The sequence below is a fragment of the Tachyglossus aculeatus genome, chromosome 4, assembly GCF_015852505.1.
Source record: "Tachyglossus aculeatus isolate mTacAcu1 chromosome 4, mTacAcu1.pri, whole genome shotgun sequence".
Lineage (NCBI taxonomy): Eukaryota > Metazoa > Chordata > Mammalia > Monotremata > Tachyglossidae > Tachyglossus > Tachyglossus aculeatus.
The window spans coordinates 102663074-102686233 of NC_052069.1; the positions used below are offsets into that span (position 1 = coordinate 102663074).

Here is a 23160-nt window from a genome sequence, read left to right on the forward strand (position 1 = left end):
CTGATTTCTTGGCTTCATAACACTGATTCAGTGCAGGAGATTTGTCAAATTCCTTTCAAGCACGTCTGCTGAAAACTACTTGGTCATTTAAAAAAAATCTCTGGATTGTTCTAATTGAAACATTTTCCCCAAATTACTTAAGAACCTAGAATAATGTGGCCAATTCACAGAAGACAATGGCTGTTCCAGGCAGGGACAAAAGGGTGTGGAGGAATGAAATTACTGATAGGAGATCAAACAGGCATAACCAACTGGTGGAATGCCTAGGCACAATTAAACCAAAGGCATAAATGCTGCACAAATTAGGCACTAATTTATAGCCTTAACTAAAATTTTCATTTCAACAGATGCAGACATTGATACATGTAGAAATTAGGATGGGTGTAGAGTATTTCAAAAATTGCCCATCACTGGAAATGGGGCAACTGTACTACAGGAGAGTGATAATTGACAGACAAAAATTATTAAATAATAATTTTGGAACTTGTAAAGCACTTCATTCATTCAATCATATGTACTGAGTGCTTACTATGTGCAGAGCACTGTACTAGGCACTTGGGAGAGTTCAATGTAACAATAAACAGAGACATTCCCTGCCCACAACGAGCTTACAGTCTAAGCCCTGGGGTAACTACAAGACAATCAGTTTGGACACAGTCCCTGTCCCACACAGGGCTTACAGTCTAAGGGGAAGGGAGAACAGGTATTGAATCCTCATGAGAAAATTGAGACACAGAGATGTAAAGTGAGTTGCCTAAGGTCACACAGCAGGGAGGATTAGAACCCAGGTCCTCTGACTCCCAGGCCTGTGCTCTTTCCACTAGACCATGATGCTTTTGTTGCCTCAGGAAATCATGAAAAGTGTCCCAAACCAGAAATCAGGCCCTATATTAACCTGGCTAACCTATCAACTGAATCCACTTCTCTCTGAGGTGGCCTTCATAGCTGAACTCCACTGAAAACTGCAAGCCATGCTTCATTTACGTTGCCTTACCACTTAGCTATTTTCACCAGAGACAACAGGCATTGCTTCAAAAAGCTATTGCAATTTAAATTGCATTTACTCCTATTTTATTAAATAATAATGTATAGTATAAAAATAATCTTCATCCAGTACATGGTTACAGTTCATGGTGAACAAAAACTTATATTACTAATTCTACCTGTAAGGTCAGTGTCATTTTAATACAAAGAGGCACGTTAGAATGTTTGAGAAGCAGTGCGGCTTAGTGGAAAGACCCAGGCCAGGAACCTGGGTTCTAATCTTCGCTTTGCTAATAACCTGTTGTTTGAGCTTGGGCAAATCACCTAACTTCTCTGTGCCTTGGTTTCCTCATCTGTAAAATGGGGATCCAATAACTTTTCTCCTTCCCCCTTAACCAGCAGGGACAGGGGGACAGGGACTGCATCCAACTTGATTCTCTTGTATTTACCCTAGATCTTAGAACAGTGCTTGGCACAGAGTAAGTGCTTAACAAATACCACAATTATTACAGCTTACAATCTACATGCTTTTTTGTGATTCTGAATCTGAAAATATGCAAGGGTGGCTCTCTTGTTTGCCCAGGAAGGTGTGTGTGTTTGGGGGGAAGGAGGGTGTGAGCTTGTGTGGGGGGCAGGAAGGATGGGAGGGAAAGAGCGATAGAAAAGGGGTATGGATGGAACTATTACTGAATTTGTGAGGAATTACTACATTCTTTGATGGTTACTCCCAACTATCTCAGAGGAACAGATCTGGAGACTTCTTGCTTCAAAGGCCATTGGAATACCTTTCTTATGCATGCAAGTACACACACATACAACCTTGTCTTAGCTATGGTTCGAGGATATTGTTTTTTTTGCATCATAGAAAAAGAACACACAACCAGAAATATTTTCCCGTGTCCCAGGTAAAAAACAAAACAAAACAAAGAGGTTCCTAATAGGGCATGAGATTTTACCACTCTAACTTCTACAAAAATCCCTCTGTTGAAGTCCTCTGCCCTTATTCGGTCTCATGCCTTTTAGCTGTTGCTCCTGCTCAGCCTTAGCATTTTATTCCCTTAGACCGGATTGTGACACACAATCGTGAACTAAAATATATATTTTTTCATTTGGCCTAGGATTATCTAGGATATGTGTATCCATGTAATGTTCTTCTGCCATTTACATGGAGCTACAGCAATCACCAACGTGGGAGCTATCAATTAACAGGAGATGAGTTGCTGATATAGATTTGACAAGTTGTTAGTTTTCCAACATTGAGGGAAGTGCCTTCCAATTGCTGACACTGACAGAGGCAGTGAAGCTGTCCTCCAAACTCCTCCCATGTCTCCAAACAAGACCTTGAACAATTCTGCCCTGCGGGCCCTCAGGAATAAAGCTTGCACCTGCACCAAATTATCAAAAAATGCTGACCTGCATAATAGCCTTAAAAACTCCTTCCCAAATTGGCATTACAAACTTGAATTAGTTTGTTGTGATTGGTTAAGCTTTTCACAAGCAGAATTCTTGGGTAAAATCCATCCATTTTTATTGTACCTTTCACTTGAGAAACAATATGCACTTGAAAGAAATGCTCTAAAGGCATTAACTAATACATCCTTTGTGCATTTGCAATACAATATAATTTATCAAAATGACTTTCCACATTGTACTTTAAATGTTCAACCAGTCTAGTCAGAGTGGGCAATGGCTTCCTGAATTTTCCATTATAATATCAGACAATAAACCTCTTACCTGTCAAACAATAAAAGTTAAGGCCATCCTCATTTGCTACCGTGATTACAGAACTGAAATAGATAAACCAGCAAACAAAACCAGGGAACAAACTGGACCACAGAATCAAGTCCCCAAATCATATGTCAACTTTTCATTATGAGTGCAGGGGCGAAAAGGGGGCAGGGCTTTTCAGTTGTGTGGGTACTGAGCAAACATGGGTGGGCTTCAAAAGAAGCAGCACGCCAGAAAACCACAATTAAGGGGCTTTTCAGTTGAGGGAATCTGGGAGTCTGGTTCACAGAGCTGAAGGGGCCATCGCTCCCATGAGGGAGGCTGGAAGCCGGGCTCATACAGCCGTGGAAGCTATTGGTTCCAGGAGTGGGGCTGGGAGTCCAGCTCACAGAGCTGCTGGAGGGATGGAGGAAAGCATCGCTGCAGTGGTGTGAGCACCCAAGCCCAAAATACAAAAAGAAAACCTTCTTACACAACCTAAATGCTATTGTTTCATCTCAGGTGCCTCATAATATAAGCCAATTTATGAGAAAGGAAATGTTCGCTTTAACTTCATATGTTTTAAATGTAAAAATCTTTAAACCATATCGATGTAAGCTATTTTAATGTGTACATATAGTATATACAGATATACTATATCTAGAAAGAGAGAAAAGGCGGGAGGAAGGGAGAGAGGGAGAGAGAGCTTGATCCTTCATACTCAAAGAAGACTACACTGATGATGAAGAAATTCACCTTTGGGTGTGTCTGTGATTGAAAAGGTCAACATTCCAACCACAAGGTGCAAACACACTATCTTTTGCTATTCTATCATGTTTGTTTATCACACTCCCTGCCACTATTTTCACTTTTGCCTCCTTGTCTCAATTTCATTTTTACCCTAAACGCAAAGCATCTGTTAACAATAAAATAAACTAGGTGCCACATTTTGTTTCTTTTCTATAAAAAATGCAGCAAATTAATTCTCTAATAATGCTTAGCTTGTTTCCAATGCTTCAATGTTTACCCATACATGAACATTCCTAAAACATTTTAAGGCTAATCTTGTAAAACAACCTGGCCTGATGCGGAATCTGAGTCCACTCATGATTGAAAATAACTCTGAAGTTCTGAGTTATAGTTCTAAAGTACTGTAACCCCACGCGAATAAAAGGGGTTTGAAAATTAAAACAACCTTGTGAGTTACTCCAGTACCCCTTTTTTTTACAACTGAGGAAAATGAGTCTCAGAGATGTTAAGTGACTTGCTCAAGAACACACAGCCAGCCACGCCAAATCTCTAATCTAATACTCAGCTCCCTGTCGGCCTCTATGTCCGAAAGCCAGAGATAGTGTGGGTCTCAGAGCCTGCTGTCAATGAAGCACCTTCTCCATTCTTCCAAGCCAGATAGTTGTTAAAGAACTAAGCATGCGCCTTCAGCTACCTCATGCCAGAGATGCCCCAACTTCACACCTCAGGAGGGCTGCTGAATGGCAAGCACATTAAGAGGAAGTAAAGAGTCTGAAAGGGGTGGAGAATTTAAAAGAGGAGGAAGCATGGCATTTAAAGGACTGTAGTACAGTGAATAGGATCTGTGTTAATTATCCAGCCTGATCATATCCTATCACTTTCCTTTTCACAACTCAGATAATACAGAATTCACAGCTTGACATCTGGCTCCTTGGTGAGTTTTACACAGGCAGATTTGAAGTTGCCCCTGGTCATCTCATCCAGTTAGGCTGATAATTGACCATCTAGGCTGTCCTGTCGCCTTAGATACGATTTTACTTCCCCTCACCTTTGATTCTGGCACACTTGCACATTCTTTTTCTGAATAAATGCAGTGTAAAAGCACCAAGGAGGAACTCCTATCCTTCACACTACCGATACCTGGGGTTGACCAGCAGCATAAGGACTGGATGCATTTGCAGGGCAAGGGAAGTTTCCTTTACTCTTAATTCAAAAAACTTGCATGCCTTTCTGCACCATTAGGCAGTAAGTACTGTCAAAGTACTTGAATGCCTCTTTGAATTAGAACATTTTTATTTCTAATGCCTTCCTAGAACTGTGAACATGACGTTTACAGCTGTCAAATTTTAGGGCTCTATTTTCTCATTTTTTTTTCTGTGGAAACACATGCCAGCTGGCTTGTTCTATTTACTTCCTTGATGCGGCACCTCTCAGGGAATTTGTGTGTCTGAAGTAGATAAATGGCTGGCTGGGCAGCTACTGAATTTATCCTGTGGCTATTATTTCTGGATCCCCTTATTTTTTTTCTCCTTTGATAGTATCTGAAGGATGCTTTTCATCCTAAAACACCTAATGAAAATAAACTTCTTCCTTTAGCTCTTCAACAATGCCCATATTTAGCTTTGCTTAAGTAGTATCGTTACTAGATTCAGTGCTGTCTACAGCGTACATATCATCATTTTGCTTCCATAACAGCCTTCCCCCTTCATCAGTTTCAAACTCCCAATGGATGATCCAGTACCTACATAATAAACTTCAAGTTTCTTCCTCCCATAAAGTATGAGGTAATGGAAAAAGTTTCAGGAATTATAATGGAGGAATTCTTTAAAAAAATATGCACAACTGCAATTCTGAATAAACTCTCTCTTTAGAAAATAAAGCAAGAGGAATACGGTATGTTCTATTCATTTTCAAAAGAGAAAATATAGTCTTTTCCTAGGGCCAACATCAAACCTATAACACAAATAAACAAAATTTCATCCTCACTCAAGAGTGTTGTCTTTCCCCTTAGGAAAGCCAAGTCAGCCATCCCAGGGATGGTGAAAAAGTACTCACTGAATTTTCCCAAATAGGTGCTTCATTTTGTTATAAATACATAAAACAAGGGATGAGGTCCCAGATTAAGTGTATGAAACATGCTAGATCCATCAGCAATCAAGCCACAAGGCACCCCAACCTCATATATTTTTTAATATCCTTTGAGAAAAACAAATCTGTCTCAAAACACCTGGCACAACTGTGCAAAAAATCCTCATAAGGAAACAAGATCTATATAGGGAAAAGGAGAAACGGATCCCTTTGAGCTCTAAAGGCAGAATTTTGGTGAGTTAGTTTGCATTTTTTTAATTGGACAGAATAAATTCCCAAATTCCTCTTTTCTGAACTGGAAGCTCCTTGTGGGCAGAAAACAGTGCTTTACACACAGTAAGCACTTAATAAATACAATTGAATGAACTCAGTTGTACCTCTGCCAAGTGATTACTACAGTGCCCTGCACACAGTAAACACCCAATAAACACCACTGATCGAGTCTACATTCCATAGTAGATATTAATAAAGAACTCAAGCTAGGAATTAGGATAATCATAGTCATTTGACCAGACCACCCAAGATGAACATAGAAGGAATTGGGGGGGGGGGGGGGGGGTGCGCAATGGGAGGAGGGAAGTCTCACAAATAAGGAAAAGGACCAAGCATATCTTACCTTCAGGAGGTCAATTTCTTTAATGCAATCCTGCCTGGCTTTGGCATCCATCATTTCAAATATCTTTAAAGTGAAATAAAATTTTATTTATGAAAATGGAGGAAGGCAAACTTTTTACTATTTCAAAAAACACACCTGAATTGTGTTCTTTGAATTTATAGATAATAAACTTAAGTTCAAAGATTTAAAAACCATCCCCAAAAGACTTACACAATGAAATTCTAGATCATTAAGAGTGAAGATGACATTCACTTTTACTTGTACTGTAAATGGCAGAACACTGCAAGCTTTCAAAGTGTAAGTCAGTTGTCAATTTAGCAAATTCCAAAGCAAAAGCATATCATAGCATTTGTACACCATGATACCCAAAACCCCATATCCTATCCCCACTTTAACAATTCAGAACTACTTTCCTTCCTTAGATCTCCAGCAAGGGCTTCTAATTAACTGAGTTGCAAGCATTAAAATTCATTCCATAGTAATCAAGAGCAAATCATGGACTTTAAAAGATCTGTTGAAGGAGTAAAGTCAAATTACTTCAAGCAAAATGATGTTCAAACACACTATGCAGAAGGTGAGTTTGTAATCTTTTTGGTTTGCATATCTGTGAAATGCTTTCAGGATTTATTTTGTTGTGTAAAAGGAAGAGAGAAAGCTCTCATTATCTCTTATTTAATTTTGCACTTTTGTCAACAGTTTATAAAAATTAGCCATGGAATTACGGCTTGCTAGTTTCTTAACTAGTATTGCTAAAACACTTCATGTTATGATGCTCTTTCCTTTGGAAGTACTGTACCAACCCATCTTCCTCTCTTCAAGGCCAGTAACAATGAGTCCAAATACCACAGGGCTTAATGCTAGTCCCTGGTTTTTAAACATTTTGATAGAAGCATCATCTCTTTGCCCCACCATTCAGCACGCTACTGTCTACACTATACACAGATGGTTGTAAGGCACTAGTGATCTGAAAATGATCACATTCCTCATGAAACATTTGCTGCTGCTAAGCCCCAGGAACATAAGGCTAGTAATTCTAATATTGTGAGATTTTAACAGAGTGAACTTCGTGGCAATCCAGCACAACTGGACTCAAAAGTGTTGTTTCGAGCTGATGCATATACATTTATACTTATAATTATATAAGTATAAAGGTAAACATATATAAGTATATATTATTGTACTCTCCCTAGCACTTAGTACAGTGTTCTGCACATTATGAGAAGCAGCATGGCATAGTGGATAGAGCAAGGGCCTGGGAGTCAGAAGGTCATGGGTTCTAATCTGAATCCACCACATCTCTGCTGTGTGACCTTGGGTAAGTCACTTCACTTCTCTGTGCCTCAGTTACCTCATCTATACAATGGGGATTGAGACTGTGAGCCCTGCATGGGACAGGGTCTGCATCCAAACTGATTTGCTTATACCCACCGCAGTGCTTAGTACAGTGCCTGGCACATAGTCTGTGCTTAACAAATACCATAATTATTACAGTAAGTGCTCAATAAATACTATTGATTGATATATGTGAATGTGTTTTGATTGATATATAAATATATGAATGTATATCTACATTTATATATTTTATGGTACTTATTAAGTGGGGCAGGGACTGTGTCCAACCTGATTTGCTTGTATCCACCCCAGTGCTTAGTACAGTGCCTGATACATAGTAAGCACTTAAATACCAAAATAATAATTCTTATTATAATACAAGATAATCAGGTTGGATGCAGTCCCCATCCCATGTGGTGCTCACAACTCTAATTCCCATTTTACAGATGAGGTAACTGGGACAGAGAGAAGTGAAGTGACTTGCCCAAGGTTGCACAGCAGATAAGTGGTGGAGCTGGGATTAGAATCCTGTTCCTAACTACCAGCCCCATATGCGCTTTCCACTAGTTCAGACTGCTTCTCATGGCTTGTCTTTGTCATGTCACCTATGGCCCCTTATGTGACAGTGGGGTCAAGTAATTCATTCAATCATATTTACTGAGCACTTACTGTGTGCAGAGCACTGTACTAAGTGGTTGGGAGAGTACAACAATAAACTGACACATTCCCTGTCCACAATTAGATAATAGGGTCAGGGCCTGGAAAAGCTCCACTGCTATTTGAAATCGGGTTTACAAATTTGGGTCAGACTAGGAGGCTGGATGGACTGTGGTTCCAAAACCATTAATCCTGCACCCAGAATCCACTAATATAAGATTTCAATTCGGGTCCAAATTGGGGTTTTCTACAGTACAACTTCTTTGAGAGATTACACCTGGTCTATTTGGTCAACATCAACCTACCAGATTCTTGATATTGCCTACAAAATAAATATACTATCAGACAGATCTAGGATTAGTTACAAACCGTTGCTCAATTTTGAGAGGGAGGGTACATAAAAGATCGATGAAGCCACACTTCATCGTACATAAACTCAGTACATAAAACTCAGTACATAAAAGATCGATGAAGCCACAAACTGACATTCACTTGTCGTTTGATAGTACAAGAAAAAGTGGAGTTCTTCAACGCAGAAATTAGATAAAGAAATAGAAAGCAAATCATACTCAGTTGCTGAAACAAATCAGATCAAGAACTGACTGCTCAAAACCAGATCACAATTACTTATTCACAACAATGCAAAAGAGAAGAATCATGGGAAAACAAGATTGCTTTGAGATTAGCTTTCTAATGGCAGGTTTTCAAACTGGATAGAGATTATCGATTTAAGTAGCGGCAAATTAACCATTTGATGGGCTTTATACCTACTAAAATGCTTACCTGTACCTTCTTCAGAGCTACTGTTTTTCGGTCAAGAAGGCAAGTTGCTTTGTAAACTTCACTGAACTGCCCTCGGCCTATCTTCTTCTCGATCTGAAAATCAGCTAATGTACAACGGTAGGGATATGCAGTCAAGTGTCTCTGTTTAAGAAAAATATTACGTTCCGTTAGCAAACCAGACCAAAAAAGCCACTCAAAGTATGTTTTTTTATTACATTTTAGAGAGCTTGGTATTTACAAAGCAATTCATTATACAAAACTCATCTTCTCAGATACCTCGTGGGGAATACAAGCAAACTGAAATCCACCAATGGCATTTATTGAATGTTTACTCTGTGCAGAACACTACATTAAGCACGTGGGAAACTCGGAAACTCTGTACAACACAACAGAGTTGGTATACGTGATCCATGCTCACAAGGAACTGAGAGTCTACAGTGATAGTCAACCCCACTTTACAGTTAAGAAAACTGAGAAACTGAACTTGAACAAGGCCATTCAGTTACCAACTCAAAAAGCTTGTATAAACTCTCAGCTCCCATATTTCAGGTTTGAGGCAAAGTGCATTTTCATCACAAGTCACAGATCTCTTAAGGATTCATTCAATCAGATTTATTGAGTGCTTACTGTATGCAAAGCACTATACTAAGCACTTAGGAGAATACAATACAATGCAAAGTTTGGGTTACACACAAATGCCTATCTCTCCAAATCACATCCTGACCCTCCAAACTGTGTTATTTTTAGGACACAGCACAACATGCTATCAAATAAAAGCATATGCATTTGTACTACATAGTTGCCTACAGCTTGTGAGCTGCATGAAAACAGCTGTGGAAAAAGACTCAGTGCAGCCTCTCTCAAAACACAAATAGGTCTGGGTTACTGAAAAAATAAACTGCCATTTAGGCATAAACAGATGAGCTTTATGTTAATGCCAATGGATACACTAGCTGTTCACAAGAACTTTTTTCAGATGTTTTTAAGTGACTGCAGCAATTCAGAAGGTTTCCTCAGTAGCCAGCTTCTCTGGCAGGTTTCTTTAATCTAATATCAAGCTCACACTAAAACAACCCTGTTTGAATTACCCTTGCAGGTTTATCATCCCTTGATTTTAATTTTTTTTTTTAATAGTCTCTGTTAAGCACTTACTACGTGCCAGGCACTGTACTAAGCCCCAGGGTAGATCAATCAGTGGTATTTATTGAGCACTTACTGTGTTCAGAGCACTGTACTAAGGATTTGGGAGACTACAATATAAGAGAGTTGTTGGACACATTTCCTGCCCACAACAAACTCATAGTCAAGATTCAAGATAATCAGGTTGGACACGGTCCCTGTCCCACGCAGGGCTCATAATCTCCATCCTCACTTTACAGGTGAGATAACTGAAGCACAAAAGTTAAATCACATGCCCAAGGTTTCATAGCAGATAAATGGTGGAGGCAGGATTCGAACCCAGGTCCTCTGACTCCCAGGACAATGCCGTTTCCACTAGGCCAAACTATTTCTCAGAAAATAAGTGACTAGACAGCTAGCTACAGTCAATAGTCAGTTTCATGTCTCCGATGACACCTGCCTCTTCCACCCACAATTACTAGCTGCAGTCACCTATAACCTGGCCCAACTTCCAAAATTCAGAGCAATTTTGATTCCTTTCTCACCTCTCTTCTCTCCTCTACACTGACCTTCAGGCATGTGCAAAACCACCTGCACATTCCCGATGGACACTCGGTGACCTGCTCCTTCTCACTCCTCAACTCTTGTTTCACCTCTCCTAACCCACTCACCAGCTTATACATTCACTGGATCTCAACAGCAGTCATTATACCTTTTCTGACCTCACCAGTTCTGAATTATCACTCTCTGATGACAACTTCCTCAACCTAGTGTAAACTAGTGGATAGAGCATGGGCCTGGGAGTCAGAAGGACCCAGGTTCTAATCCTGACTCTACTACGAGTCTGCTGTGTGACCTTGGGCAAGCCACTTTACTTCTCTGTGCCTCAGTTACCTCATCTGTAAAATGGGGATTAGGACTGGGACAATGTGGGATAGGGCCTGTGTCCAATTCAATCACCTTGTATCTACTCCAGCGCTTAGTTTAGAGCCTGGCATATAGTAAGTGCTGAACAAATACCATTATTATTGTTATTAGTATTATTATTAGTACTCATTCATCTTCCCTAACCCAACTTGCACTCTTCATTCATCTTAAGCTAACCTAGGCACTGTGCTTTGTTCTTCTTTCTCTCCCATTTCTGACCCCTTGCTTAAGCCCTCCTTCCTACTTGGAACTCACTGTCCCCTTCAAATCCGTCAGGTCACAAACCTTCCCCTCTTCAAGGCCCTGCTGAAATTTCACCTGGCCCAGGAGGGCTTCCCCAGTTCACGCTTCTTCTCCCCAAGTCTAGTTTCCCAACTACCACCTCAGCACTTTGGTGTCATTTATGTGCTCACACCCACTCCTAGCACTTCTGTGCATATAAACTTTACGTAGGCTACTATTTCAGCAATTCCTCATCCACAGAACCATCTTTCCATTTCCTTCGTCCTATTTGGAATTTATTTTATGTCTGTCTCCCATGTTGGACTGTCAACTCCTTGAAAACATAGATTATTTCAACTATCATCTCTATGCTGATGACACCCAAATCTACATATCTGCCCCTGCTCTCTCTCCCTCCCTCCAGGCTCGTATCTCCTCCTGCCTTCAGGACATCTCCATCTGGATGTTTGCCCGCCAACTAAAACTCAGTATGTCCAAGACTGAACTCCTTATCTTCCCTCCCAAACCCTGTCCTCTCCCTGACTTTCCCATCACTTTAGACGGCACTACCATCTTTCCCGTCTCACAAACCCGCAACCTTGGTGTCATCCTCGACTCTGCTCTCTCGTTCACCCAACACATCCAATCTGTCACCAAAACCTGCCAGTCTCACCTCCACAACATTGCTAAGATCCACCCTTTCCTCTCCATCCAAACCGCTACCTTGCTGGATCAATCTCTCATCCTATTCCAACTGGATTACTGCATCAGCCTCCTCTCTGATCACCCATCCTCCTGCCTCTCCCCACTTCGGTCTACACTTCACTCAGCTGCCTGGATTACCTCTGTGCAGAAACGCTCTGGATATGTTACTCCCCTCCTCAAAAATCTCCAGTGGCTGCCTGTCAACCTATGAATCAAGCAAAAACTCCTCACTCTCGGCTTCAAGGCTCTCCATCACCTCGCCCCATCCTACCTCACCTCCCTTCTCTCCTTCCACAGCCCAGCCGGCACCCTCCGTTCCTCTGCCGCTAAGCTCTTCACTGTACCTCGTCTCGCCTGTCCTGCCGTCGACCCCCGGCCAACGTCCTTCCCCTAGCCTGGAATGCCCACCCTCCACACATCCACCAAGATAGCTCTCTTGCCCCCTTCAAAGCCCTACTGGGAGCTCACCTCCTCCAAGAGGCCTTCCCAGACTGAGCCCCCTTTCCTCTCCTTCTCCCCATCCCTCCCAGCCTACCTCCTTGCCCTCCACACAGCACTTGTATATATATTTGTACAGATTTATTACTCTATTTTACTTGTACATAATTACTATTCTATTTATTTTGTTAATGATGTGCATATAGCTTGAATTCTATTTGTTCTGACAATTTTGACACCTGTCTTCATGTTTTGTTTTGTTGTCTGTCTCCCCTTCTAGACTGTTAGCCCACTGTTGGGTAGGGACCATCTGTATATGTTGCCGACCTGTACTTCCCAAGCACTTAGTACAGTGCTCTGCACACAGTAAGTGCTCAGTACAATTGCATGAATGAATGAATGAACTCTATTGTACTTCCCACCCAAGTGCAGTAGGGGCTTAATAAATAAGACTGAGTAGGAACAGACTGATTGAGTAGGCACCTATAGTAGAGTTGAAGCTTCCTACTTGAGATCAAACTTGTTTTCCTTTGGAGGACTTTGGGCAAATGAAAACCGTGCTCTACTAAGGGAGTTCCCACATTCCTTAAAAAGCTGAGTTTAAGTATCAACTGTGCTTTACTGACATTGGGTTGAATAAATTCACTTTACACAAGGGTTCCATAATATAAAGAACTGGCATAAAAATACACGAAATATTTAGGACTTAGGAGCGCAGGGAGGGGGCATTTTGAAATGTGGGGTCATTTTTGAGAATGGTCAATACCCTGGGGATACATTTTAGATCTTGTGACAGAAAGAACAATCCAGATATATTCAGGTTAAAGAGAAACAAGAGACCTAATTGGTTTCCCACTGTCCATGACTAACCTTTCCAAAAAATGCCAATTTTAAATTAACCTAATTGCAGAAATCTGCTCTTCAGCAGAGTCAGAAAAAGCAATTTCACTTAGTCATAAAATCAGCAATGTTTGGAGTGCAGATATTTTTCTCTGAAAAATAAAAGTTCAGCTAACCTTGACTTTGATGCACTGAAAATAATTACCACAAGTGTCACTTCATTTGAAGATGAGTCTTTTTGCTCTCTTCGGGCACTTAAGCTTGAGAAAGCTTATGAAGACAATGATGGCCTGAAGTTAAATTCACAACTACATGACTACTCTCATTAGAACACCATGACAGAATTTTATGACACTGTGACATTTTTGCCTTGGCTGGAATTGATAATTACCTGTATGCATAATCCCATGAGTGTGCATGCTTTTTTAGACTGTTTCTGGATTTTAATACCCACTTAGGGAATCCTACAAAGAACTGGGGTACACGAAGGCCATGGGCACGACTTGGAAGTGAAGCCAAAGGAGCCATTAAGGAGCAACAGAAAATGTGGGAGAAATGATATGATAAGCAATTGATACCATTCTGTCTGCACATTCATACATAGTGTTAATTTTCAATCTTCACAGTTGGCTTTAGGGCTCTCCACCAACTGTGCCTAACATACATCACGTCTCTTCACTCACTACTTCCCAGCATGCCCTCTTCACACCTAACCTCGCCCTCTCACTATACCTGACTCTTCAACTTTCAACCCCACTGCTCACATATTTCCCCTCCCCTGCCAGACCATGGTTCTTCTCATCTTCAAAATCATCCTCAAATTCCTAAACTCCTTTAGAGAACCTTCCCCAATTAATTCACAGGACTCTAGGCATGACAATCCATCAGCCATCGAAAACACAGAGATTTTATTTTATTCTTATTTTCAGTCAATGGTCTTTATTTTTTAAAATGATATTGGTTAAGTGCTTACTCTGTGCCAAGCACTGCACTAAGCACTGGCGTAGACACAAGCTAATCAGATTGGACACAGTCCATGTCCCACATGGGGCTCAATACACATTTTACAGATGAGCTGAGGCACAGAGAAGTTAAGTGACTTGCCTATGGTCACACAGGAGACATGTGGTGGAGCCAGGATTAGACCCCAGGACCTCTGACTCCTATGCCCGTCATCTTTCCACTAGACCACACTGCTTTCCTTCACTTTACTGAGTGCTTACTGTGTGCAGAGCACTGTACTAAGCACTTGGGAGAGTATCATACAACAGAGTTAGTAGACATCTTCCCTGCCCACTATGAGCTTCCAGTCTAGCAGGGGAGAAAGACATTAATGTGGAATCCCATTTGTATGTTCAATTAATTATTGTGTCAAATATTATTATCTTGCATCTACACCAGGGCTTAACAGTGCTTGGCACATAAGATCTCAATAAATACCATTATCCCTATCACTTAGTTTATTTGCTCTGAACATAATTAAATTACTTCCTGTTATATCCTACTATGCATGCCATTTCAGGTATTTCAGTTTGCTTCACCCACTAGACTGTAAGCTCCTTGAGAGCAGGGAACTTGAGCCTTACTTCTGTTTTAGTCTCCCAAGTGCTTAGCAGAGTGTTTCATTCATTCATTCAATCGTATTTATTGAGCGTTTACTGTGTGCAGAGCACTGTACTAAGTGCTTGGGAAGTACAAGTTGGCAACATATAGAGACAGTCCCTACCCAACAGCGGGATCACAGTCTAGAACAAAACATATTAACAAAAACAAAACAAAACATATTAACAAAATAAGTAGAATAGTAAATATGTACAAGTAAAATAGAGTAATAAATATGTACATACATATATATAGGTGCCATGGGGAGGGGAAGGAGGTAGGGCAGGGGGATGGGGAGGGGGAGGAGGGGTTTCATACTCAGGCACTCAAACACCACTGATTGATTTTATTGATCCCTGAAGCTTTAGATTCTTGTTTTCTCAATTGGAATTCCTTTTTTGTTGCCTCTATTTTATACTGAGCACATTCTGTGGACAAGTACGATATTAATAACTGGGGATGCAGCAAGCACTAGCAAGGAACAGGAGAAAGAGGCTAGCATGCAAAGGGACAGTGAGAATAATACACTGTAAGAGACACCATGACCCCTGCCTATAAGGAAAGAAAGGAGAATAGATACAAACTGATGGACATACATCTGGAGAATCTTGACCAGGTGCATGTACATATTATAATCATCATTAATACAAATAAATACCCACTGCCTAGTTAAATTAATACTTTTAAACAAAAGTGTTTATTAAAATTTGAAAAAGTAAATATCTTATGTTATTTGGTTTTTTGATCTTTCAGTCTTTCTTACTCCTCTCAGGATTGCACCTGGGGAGTTTCCAGTACTCTACCAGTCTTGGCTATGAAAGAGAGACTCAAGCAGAGGCATTCCTATTCCATTCCTAGCTTGGGCAGTGGCTAGTAAGTAGAAGGCAATCTGCTACAAGTCAAAACTCAACTTTGCTGGGCAGCGGTGGCATGGGAGACAATAGACCGCAGAGACCCAAGTTTACTGTGCAGAAGAAGGCAATGGTAAACCACTGCTATGTTTCTACCCAAGAAAACTCTATGGATACACTACCAGAATATTTGCAGATGGAGGTAGGGCATTTTGGGAGGGACGTGTCCATGGAATTACTATGGATCAAAGATGACTCGACATCTGTGAGCCCACTGTTGGGTAGGGACCATCTCTATGTGTTGCCAACTTGTACTTCCCAAGTGCTTAGTACAGTGCTCTGCACACAGTAAGCGCTCAATAAATACAATTGAATGAATGAATGAATCATAAGACAAGACAAATCTTTCCTATGCTGCCTCTCTTCCCTTTCCTACCCATTCCTTTAGCCTCAACACACTTAGACTGTGAGTCTCTGAGTGGTACAGGAACCCTGTATCTAATGTAATCTCTGTGTTGTATCCTTTCCCAGAACTTAGTGCAGTGCTCTGCACAAAGGTGCCAAGGCATACTATTGAAAGAATGGAGGGGAAGGAAACATAAATGGGGCATTCATAAAAAAAAACATGCTAGGAAATTTGTTCTAATGTAGTATATTCCACACTCAAATTCTCAGCTGGTAAACTTCTAAATACTGCCAACTAAAGGGCCAGATTGTGTGTGTGTGTGTGTGTGTGTGTGTGCGCGCGCGCACGCACATGCGTGCATGTGTGTGTGCACGCGCATGCGTGCATGTGTGTGTGCACGCGCGCACGCGTGCATGTGTGTGTATTACAGAGCAAAATGTTATGAAACTATTCACTCAACTCAGTGATATTTAGTATAGTGTTCAGCACACAGTAAGGGCTCAATACCACTTATTGCTTGAAGGGCCTTCTATGGGCAAAATTCAGGACCAAGCAGTGGGGAAGGGTAGAATTCAGGATAAATAAGACGTCATCTCTGGCCTTCAGAGAGCTCACAGTCTAAAAGGGAGGCTGGGAGGTTGTCGACTGGCATGAGAAAAAACTGAAAAGATTAAAGGCAAAGCTGCATAGGAACACAAGGATGACAATAAATACAAAAAGAGCTCCAGAACTCTGTGACTAAAGAAAGCATTTTCAGACTCTTTACTGCTAGAAAGTTTGCCCATAATCCAGAAGTCATGCCAGCCACAACCTTCCCAACATTCTGAAATGTGTAAAGGCAACACTGCTACCGCTTCAATTTCTTAACACCCTCTTCTGGCAATCAATCAACTGTATTTATTGAGCATTCACTATGTGCAGACCACTGAACTGAGAGCTTGGGAGAGTACAATAGAGTAGTTGCAGATGAACTCTGTGCACGATGAGCTTACAGACCAAAGGAAGCCTGACAATAAAATCAATTATTCATTCATTCATTCAATTGTATTTATTGCAGATGTATATGCACATAAGTGCTATGGGGCTGTGGGAAGGGTGAATAACAAAATGCTTAAGGGGAATAGAGGGATAAAACATAGAAGTAAGATCTTAGGGAAGGCCTCTTGAAGTTTTGATTAAGTGATTTTAGTAGGGCTTTGAATATGGGATTATCTCTCTGATATGAAGGGAGAGGGAGTTCCAAGATGGAGGAAGGACATGGGCAAGGAGTCGGCGGGTCAGTGAGAAGGTTGGTGGTAGAGGAGCCAAGTGTGAAGGTTACGTTGTAGTAGGTGAGATATGGTGGGAAGGGGAGAGCTGACAATGCTTTAATGTCACTGGTAAGGAGTTTTTGTTGGATGCAGAGATGGATAGGCACTAGAGGTCTTTAAGAAAAATGACCTGGGCAGCAAAGTGAAGGAGGGATTAGAGAGGGGAGAGACAAGAGGCAGAGAGGTCAGTAGGAGTAGTACCACTACTGCTGATGCAGTAGTCAATGAGGGGTACGATAAGTGCTTGGATCAGTGTGCAGCAGTTTGCGTAGAGAGGAAGGGGCAGATTCTAAAAACGTTGAGAAGGTAAAATGAACAAGATTGTTTGGGACACCCTGGACAGTTGAGATAGGGGGAAGGGCAGTGTGCTCCATATTTTCGGCTTTATGACTGCACATCTTGGGGAAAGAATACTGAAAGCAACCCCTGATTAACTCTTAAAGTCTCTTTGACATGCACTATACATTAATTCTATAAGATCAATTAGAATGTAGATTTGCTCTGGACAACAGTTCCTCCTCATTAATCAGTCAATCAACAGCAATTACTGAGAACTTCCCATTTGCAAAAAAGCACTGAATTAAGCACTTGGAAGAGTACAAGAGAATTAGTATATGCGAATGCTACCCTCAAAGAGCACGCAACCTTGTAGGGAAGACAGACACACTGCAAACAGGATGGAGAGAAGGAAAAAAATTGGTATATGGAAGAGGGTGGGGAGATACTACATAAAATAGGTAGGGAGTAAAAAAAGTATATGAAATATAAACGTAAGTACTCACAACCCTCAGAAGCACTTAAGTGGCACGGAAGTACTGAAGTAGTATATTACACTGAATATAAGCAGGGGAGATTAAAAATCGATTGAGGCAGGCGTGATTTCATCATCATCAATGATGTGAAGGGCATTAAAGATGGGGCATGCTGTAATATATGAAAGGAGAGGGAGTTAAAGGCAAGGGAGAGGGACTGAACAAGAGGTAGAGAATAGGAAAGGAAAGAATGACACACTGTTAGCTTGAGTGGAATGATGAGTGCAAACTGGGTTAAAGGGGGAAGAGAGAGTAGATAAGTAAGCAGGAGAGAGCTGATGGTGTGTCTTATGGTCAGTGGCCAACCTCTCCCCCTTCTGCAAACTCGCACTTCCTTCTTCCTTCAGGACAGCTCTACCTGGATGTGCCACTGTAACTTCAATCTCAACATGTCCAAAACTGAACTTATCTTCCCTTCCAACTTTCTCCTCCCCTCACTGTTGACACCACCATCATTCTTCCTGTCCCACAAGCCCACAAACTTGGTGTTATCCTTGACTCATCTCTTTCCTTCAACCCACACAGTCAGTCAGTCACTAAGTTAATTCTATCTCCTCCAACATCTTCGCTCCTTCTGTCCAGCTGAACTGTCATATCCCATCTCAATGACTGGATGTCTCCTCATTTACCTCCCTGTTTCCACCTCTCCCCTTTAAGTCCCTATTTCACCCTGTTGCTCAGATCATTTTTCAAAAAAATTTGTGCTCTGTGCACGTTTCCCCACTCAAGTGACTCCTATGTTTGCCCATCCATCTCCATGTCAAGCAGAAGCTCTTGACCACTGGGCTCTATGCATTCAATCAGCTCTTTCCCCTTGCTTTATCCTCACTCCTCTCCCACTGCAACCCAGCATACACACTTAGCTCCTCTATTACCTACTTACAATTCCTGGCTCTTGCCTCACCCGCCATCGACCCCTGGCTCATAACCTCCCTCTTGCCTGGAATTCACTCCCCTTACATATCTGGCAGAGGAGTATGTTCCTCATCTTCAAAGCCTTACTAAAATTGTATCTCCTTCAGGAAGGCTTCCCTGGCTAAGCTCTCATCCTGCCCCTTTCCTATTTTCTCTCTCTATTGCCTCACAACCCACACACTTAGTCCCCCAACCCTAAGCACTGAAGCTCCCACCTTCACCCTACTTAATGTACTTGGTTGATTCTCTTACCTGCCATTTCTTTTAATTCCTGTCTCCCTGATTAGACAGTAAGCTCCTTGAATAATAATAATTGTGGCATTTGTTAAGCACTTATGTTGCAAGGACTGTTCTAAGTGCTGGGGTAGATACGAGGTAATCAGGTTGGACACAGTCCCTGTCCCACATGGGGCTCACACTGAAGTGAAGCGACTTGCCCAAGGTCATGCAGCAGACATGTGGCAGGGCTGGGATTAGAACACATCTTCCCACTAGGCCACACTACTTTCCACACTGTTTGAAGGCAGGCATCCTGTCTACCAATTGTAACGTTCTCTCCCAAATATTTAGTACAATGCTCTGCACAAAGTAATCAATCAGTAGTACTTGAGCATGCACTCTACTAAGCACTTGGGAAAGTGCAACATAATACAGTTGGTAGATGTGATTCCTTCCCACAAAGAGCTTATAGTCTACAGGTGGAGACAGACATTAAAATAAATTATGGTTTGGGAAAACAGTAGAGTATATGGACATTTACATAAGTGTTGTGGAGCTGAGGTGAGTTTCAAAGTGCTTATGGGGTACACAGCCAAGTTCTTAGTTGACATAGAGGGGAGGGGGAATAGGGGAAATGAGGACTTAGGGAAGGCCTCTTAAAGAATATGTAATTTTAGGAGGGTTTTGAAGGTGGGGAGAGTGGTGGACTGGTAGACATGAAGCAGGAGGGAATTCCTAGCAAGAGGAAAGACATGGACAAGGGATCCGTGGTGGCTTAGACAAGACTCAGGTACAATGAGTACACTGGCATTAGAGGAGCAGAGTGTGTGGGCTGAGTGTAGTGCAAGGTCAGCAAGTGAGAGGTGAAAGCTGATTAAGCTAATTATGGGCAGGGAATGTGTCTGCTAATTCTGTTGCACTGTACTCATTCATTTCATTCAATCGTATTTATTAAGCTCTTACTGTGTACAGAGCACTCTACTAAGCGCTTGGAAGTACAAATCGGGAACACATAGAGATGGTCCCTACCCAATAATGGGCTCACAGTCTAGAAGTTCTCCCCTAAGCACTTAGTATAATGCCCTGCAGACAAGAAGCAGTGTGGCTTAGTGGAAAGAGCATGAGCTTGGGAGTGAGGGGACATGGGTTCTAATCCAGGCTCCTCCACTTGTCTGCTGTGTCACCTTGGGCAAGTCACTTAACTTCTCTGTGCCTCAGTTACCTTATCTGCAAAATGGGGATTAAGACTGGGAGCCCCACATGGGACCTTGTATCTACCACAGTGCGTAGAACAGTTCGTGGCACATAGTAAGCGCTTCACAAATACCATAATTATTATTATAGTAAGCATTCAATAAATACCATTGATTGATTACAACTGATGGTGAGGAGTAAGCACTCAATATGACTGATATGTGTTTCTGATTGAGAGGAATGGGTAACTACTGGAGGCTTTTGAGGACTGAGGAAATGTGTGCAGAATGGTGTTCTATAAAAATGATTCAGTCATTCAATCTTATTTATTGAGCACTTACTGTGTGCAAAGCATTCATTCATTCATTCAATCGTATCTATTGAGCGCTTATTGTGTGCAGAGCACTGTACTAAGCACTTGGGAAGTACAAGTTGGCAACATATAATAGATACCCCAGTGAACGGCTTGGGCCTGGGCTCAGTCGGATTGCACCCTGAAACCCCATATTGGCACGTGAGTGCTGGATTACAAGATGACAACCAGTTGAGAACATTTCTAGATTTTTTTTCCACGGGCAGGAATGCCTTTAGAAAGCAATCACAGGCGAAAGTTAGCAAAAAAGTAGAAATGAGTAGAAATGCTTTCCTTGACAGAAAAGCCCAGAAGACACCCTCTCGCCCCCCAACACACACTCCCAACACTGTACTAAGCACTCAGCAGAGTACAATATAACAACACATTCCCTGCCCACAATGAGATCCAGGCAGCAGAGTTGAAGTATGGCCTGGAGAGGACTAAGACTGGATGTGGGGATGTCAATACGGAGGTAGATCCAGTAGTCTAGTCAGGATATAATAATAATAATAATAATTGTAGCATTTGTTAAACGCTTACTATGTGCTAAGCTCTGTTCTAAGCATTGGGGTGGATAGAAGCTAATCAGGTCGGACACAGTCCCTGTCCCACATGGGGTTCACAATCTTATTCCCACTTTACAGATGAAGTAACTGATGCACAGAGAAGTGAAGTGACTTGTCCAGACATCTGGTGGAGCTGGGATTAGAACTCACATCCTCTGACTCCCAGGCTCATGCTCTTTCCACTAGACTACACTGCTTCCCCTGGATATGACAAAGACCTGGATGGGTAGAAGCCATTGGATTTACAGGAAAAGGAGGGTCCCGGAAATGTAATGTGGGAAAAACCTACAGAATTTGGCAACAGACAATGTATGAGTTGACAAAAACCAAGAGGTCAAGGATATTCCACGGTAGTGGGCTTCAGAGACAGGGAGTATGGCTGTGTTGTCACCTGTAATATGGAAGTTTGGTGGAGGAGAGGATTTAGGAGGAAAGAAGAGGAGTTTGGTTTTATACATACTGAGGAGTTCAGTTTTAGATATACTTTTTGGCCGGGCCAGATTACCACACAGGATAGCAGGACTTCAGCCCAGTGCCTCATGCTTACCCCCTCTTGACCTTACCAACAGGGCCGCTGTTTGGGATATTGTGACGAGAATGTCCTTCCCCTTGAGGCCGCCACAAGGCAGCCTGAGCTAATGTCTGAGACTTTTGGGGGGGGGGGGGGGCACTTGCCGTTTAAGAGGCCAGTTTGTTGTTTCTGTAAAACTTCAGCAAACTCAGTCTCTTTCTCATTCATTCATTCATTCAATCGTATTTATTGAGCGCTTACTGTGTGCAGAGCACTGTACTAAGCGCTTTGGAAGTACAAGCTGGCAACACATAGAGATGGTTCCTACCCAACAACGGGCTCACGGTCTAGAAGGGGGAGACAGACAACAAAACAAGGCATACAGATGCATGTCAAAAGCATCAGAACAAATAAAATTAAAGCTATATGCACATCATTAACAAAATAAACAGAGTAGTAAATATGTACAAGTAAAATATATAGGGTAATAAATCTGTACAAATATATACAAGTGCTGTGGGGAGGGGGAGGAGGAGAGGAAAAAGGGGACTCAGTCAGACCTAGGGGCTGGAGGGTGCTAATCCCTAGCTCATGTCCCCTCCTATCCATGTAAGTGCTTCAGGGAGGAATCTGGGTGATTTCTTAGTTGGGGTAAATCCTTAAGTAGACAGTATGGGTTTGGTGCTTAAGAGGCAGCTGAGGGATTAGGTGAAATGGAAAATAGGACATGGGGCAGAGGTGACTCACGCATGTACTCCTGTGAGTTTTTACTCATTGGAGTGTACCTATGACTGGGAGAAGAGGATTCCCTACTGCCAATTTAACTTCAGAAAAGCAAGCCAGAGGAGGGGGAAGCAGCGTGGCCTAGTATGGGACTGGGAGTCAAAAGGACCTGGGTTCTAATTCCAGACTCCATCGCTTGTCTGCTGTGTCACCTTGGGCAAGTCGCTTCACTTCTCTGTGCCTCAGTTACCTCATCTGTAAAATGAGAATTGCCTGTGAGCCCCATGTGGAACAGGGACTGTGTCCTTCCTAATTAGCTTGTATTTATCCCAGCACTTAGTACAGTGCCTGGCATATAGTAAGCAATTAACAAATACCATAAAAAGGGGCACGGTGAGAGGGGGAAGAAGAGGCAGGAATGCCACTCATTCTTGGTGGGAGTCCTCCTGTTCCCTCTCAGAACTCCCCCCAGACAAAAGACAGATTGGCTCCAGCTGGCTCCTAGGATTGGCTATAGGGAGTGCCCCT

The 23160-nt window shown here is 42.0% G+C and overlaps 1 protein-coding gene across 2 annotated transcripts in view; it reads right to left on the reverse strand.

Annotated features, from left to right (window-relative positions):
* The window catches only part of NEK6 (NIMA related kinase 6), a 157280-nt gene that overhangs the window by 52311 nt on the left and 81809 nt on the right, over nucleotides 1-23160 (reverse strand). For both annotated transcript variants that reach the window (XM_038745818.1, XM_038745817.1), the window contains 2 exons: nucleotides 8918-9058; nucleotides 6146-6208 (listed from right to left, as the gene is read on the reverse strand). In XM_038745818.1, coding sequence (XP_038601746.1) covers nucleotides 6146-6208; nucleotides 8918-9058 — 204 coding nt within the window. The remainder of the gene's footprint in view (nucleotides 1-6145; nucleotides 6209-8917; nucleotides 9059-23160) is intronic.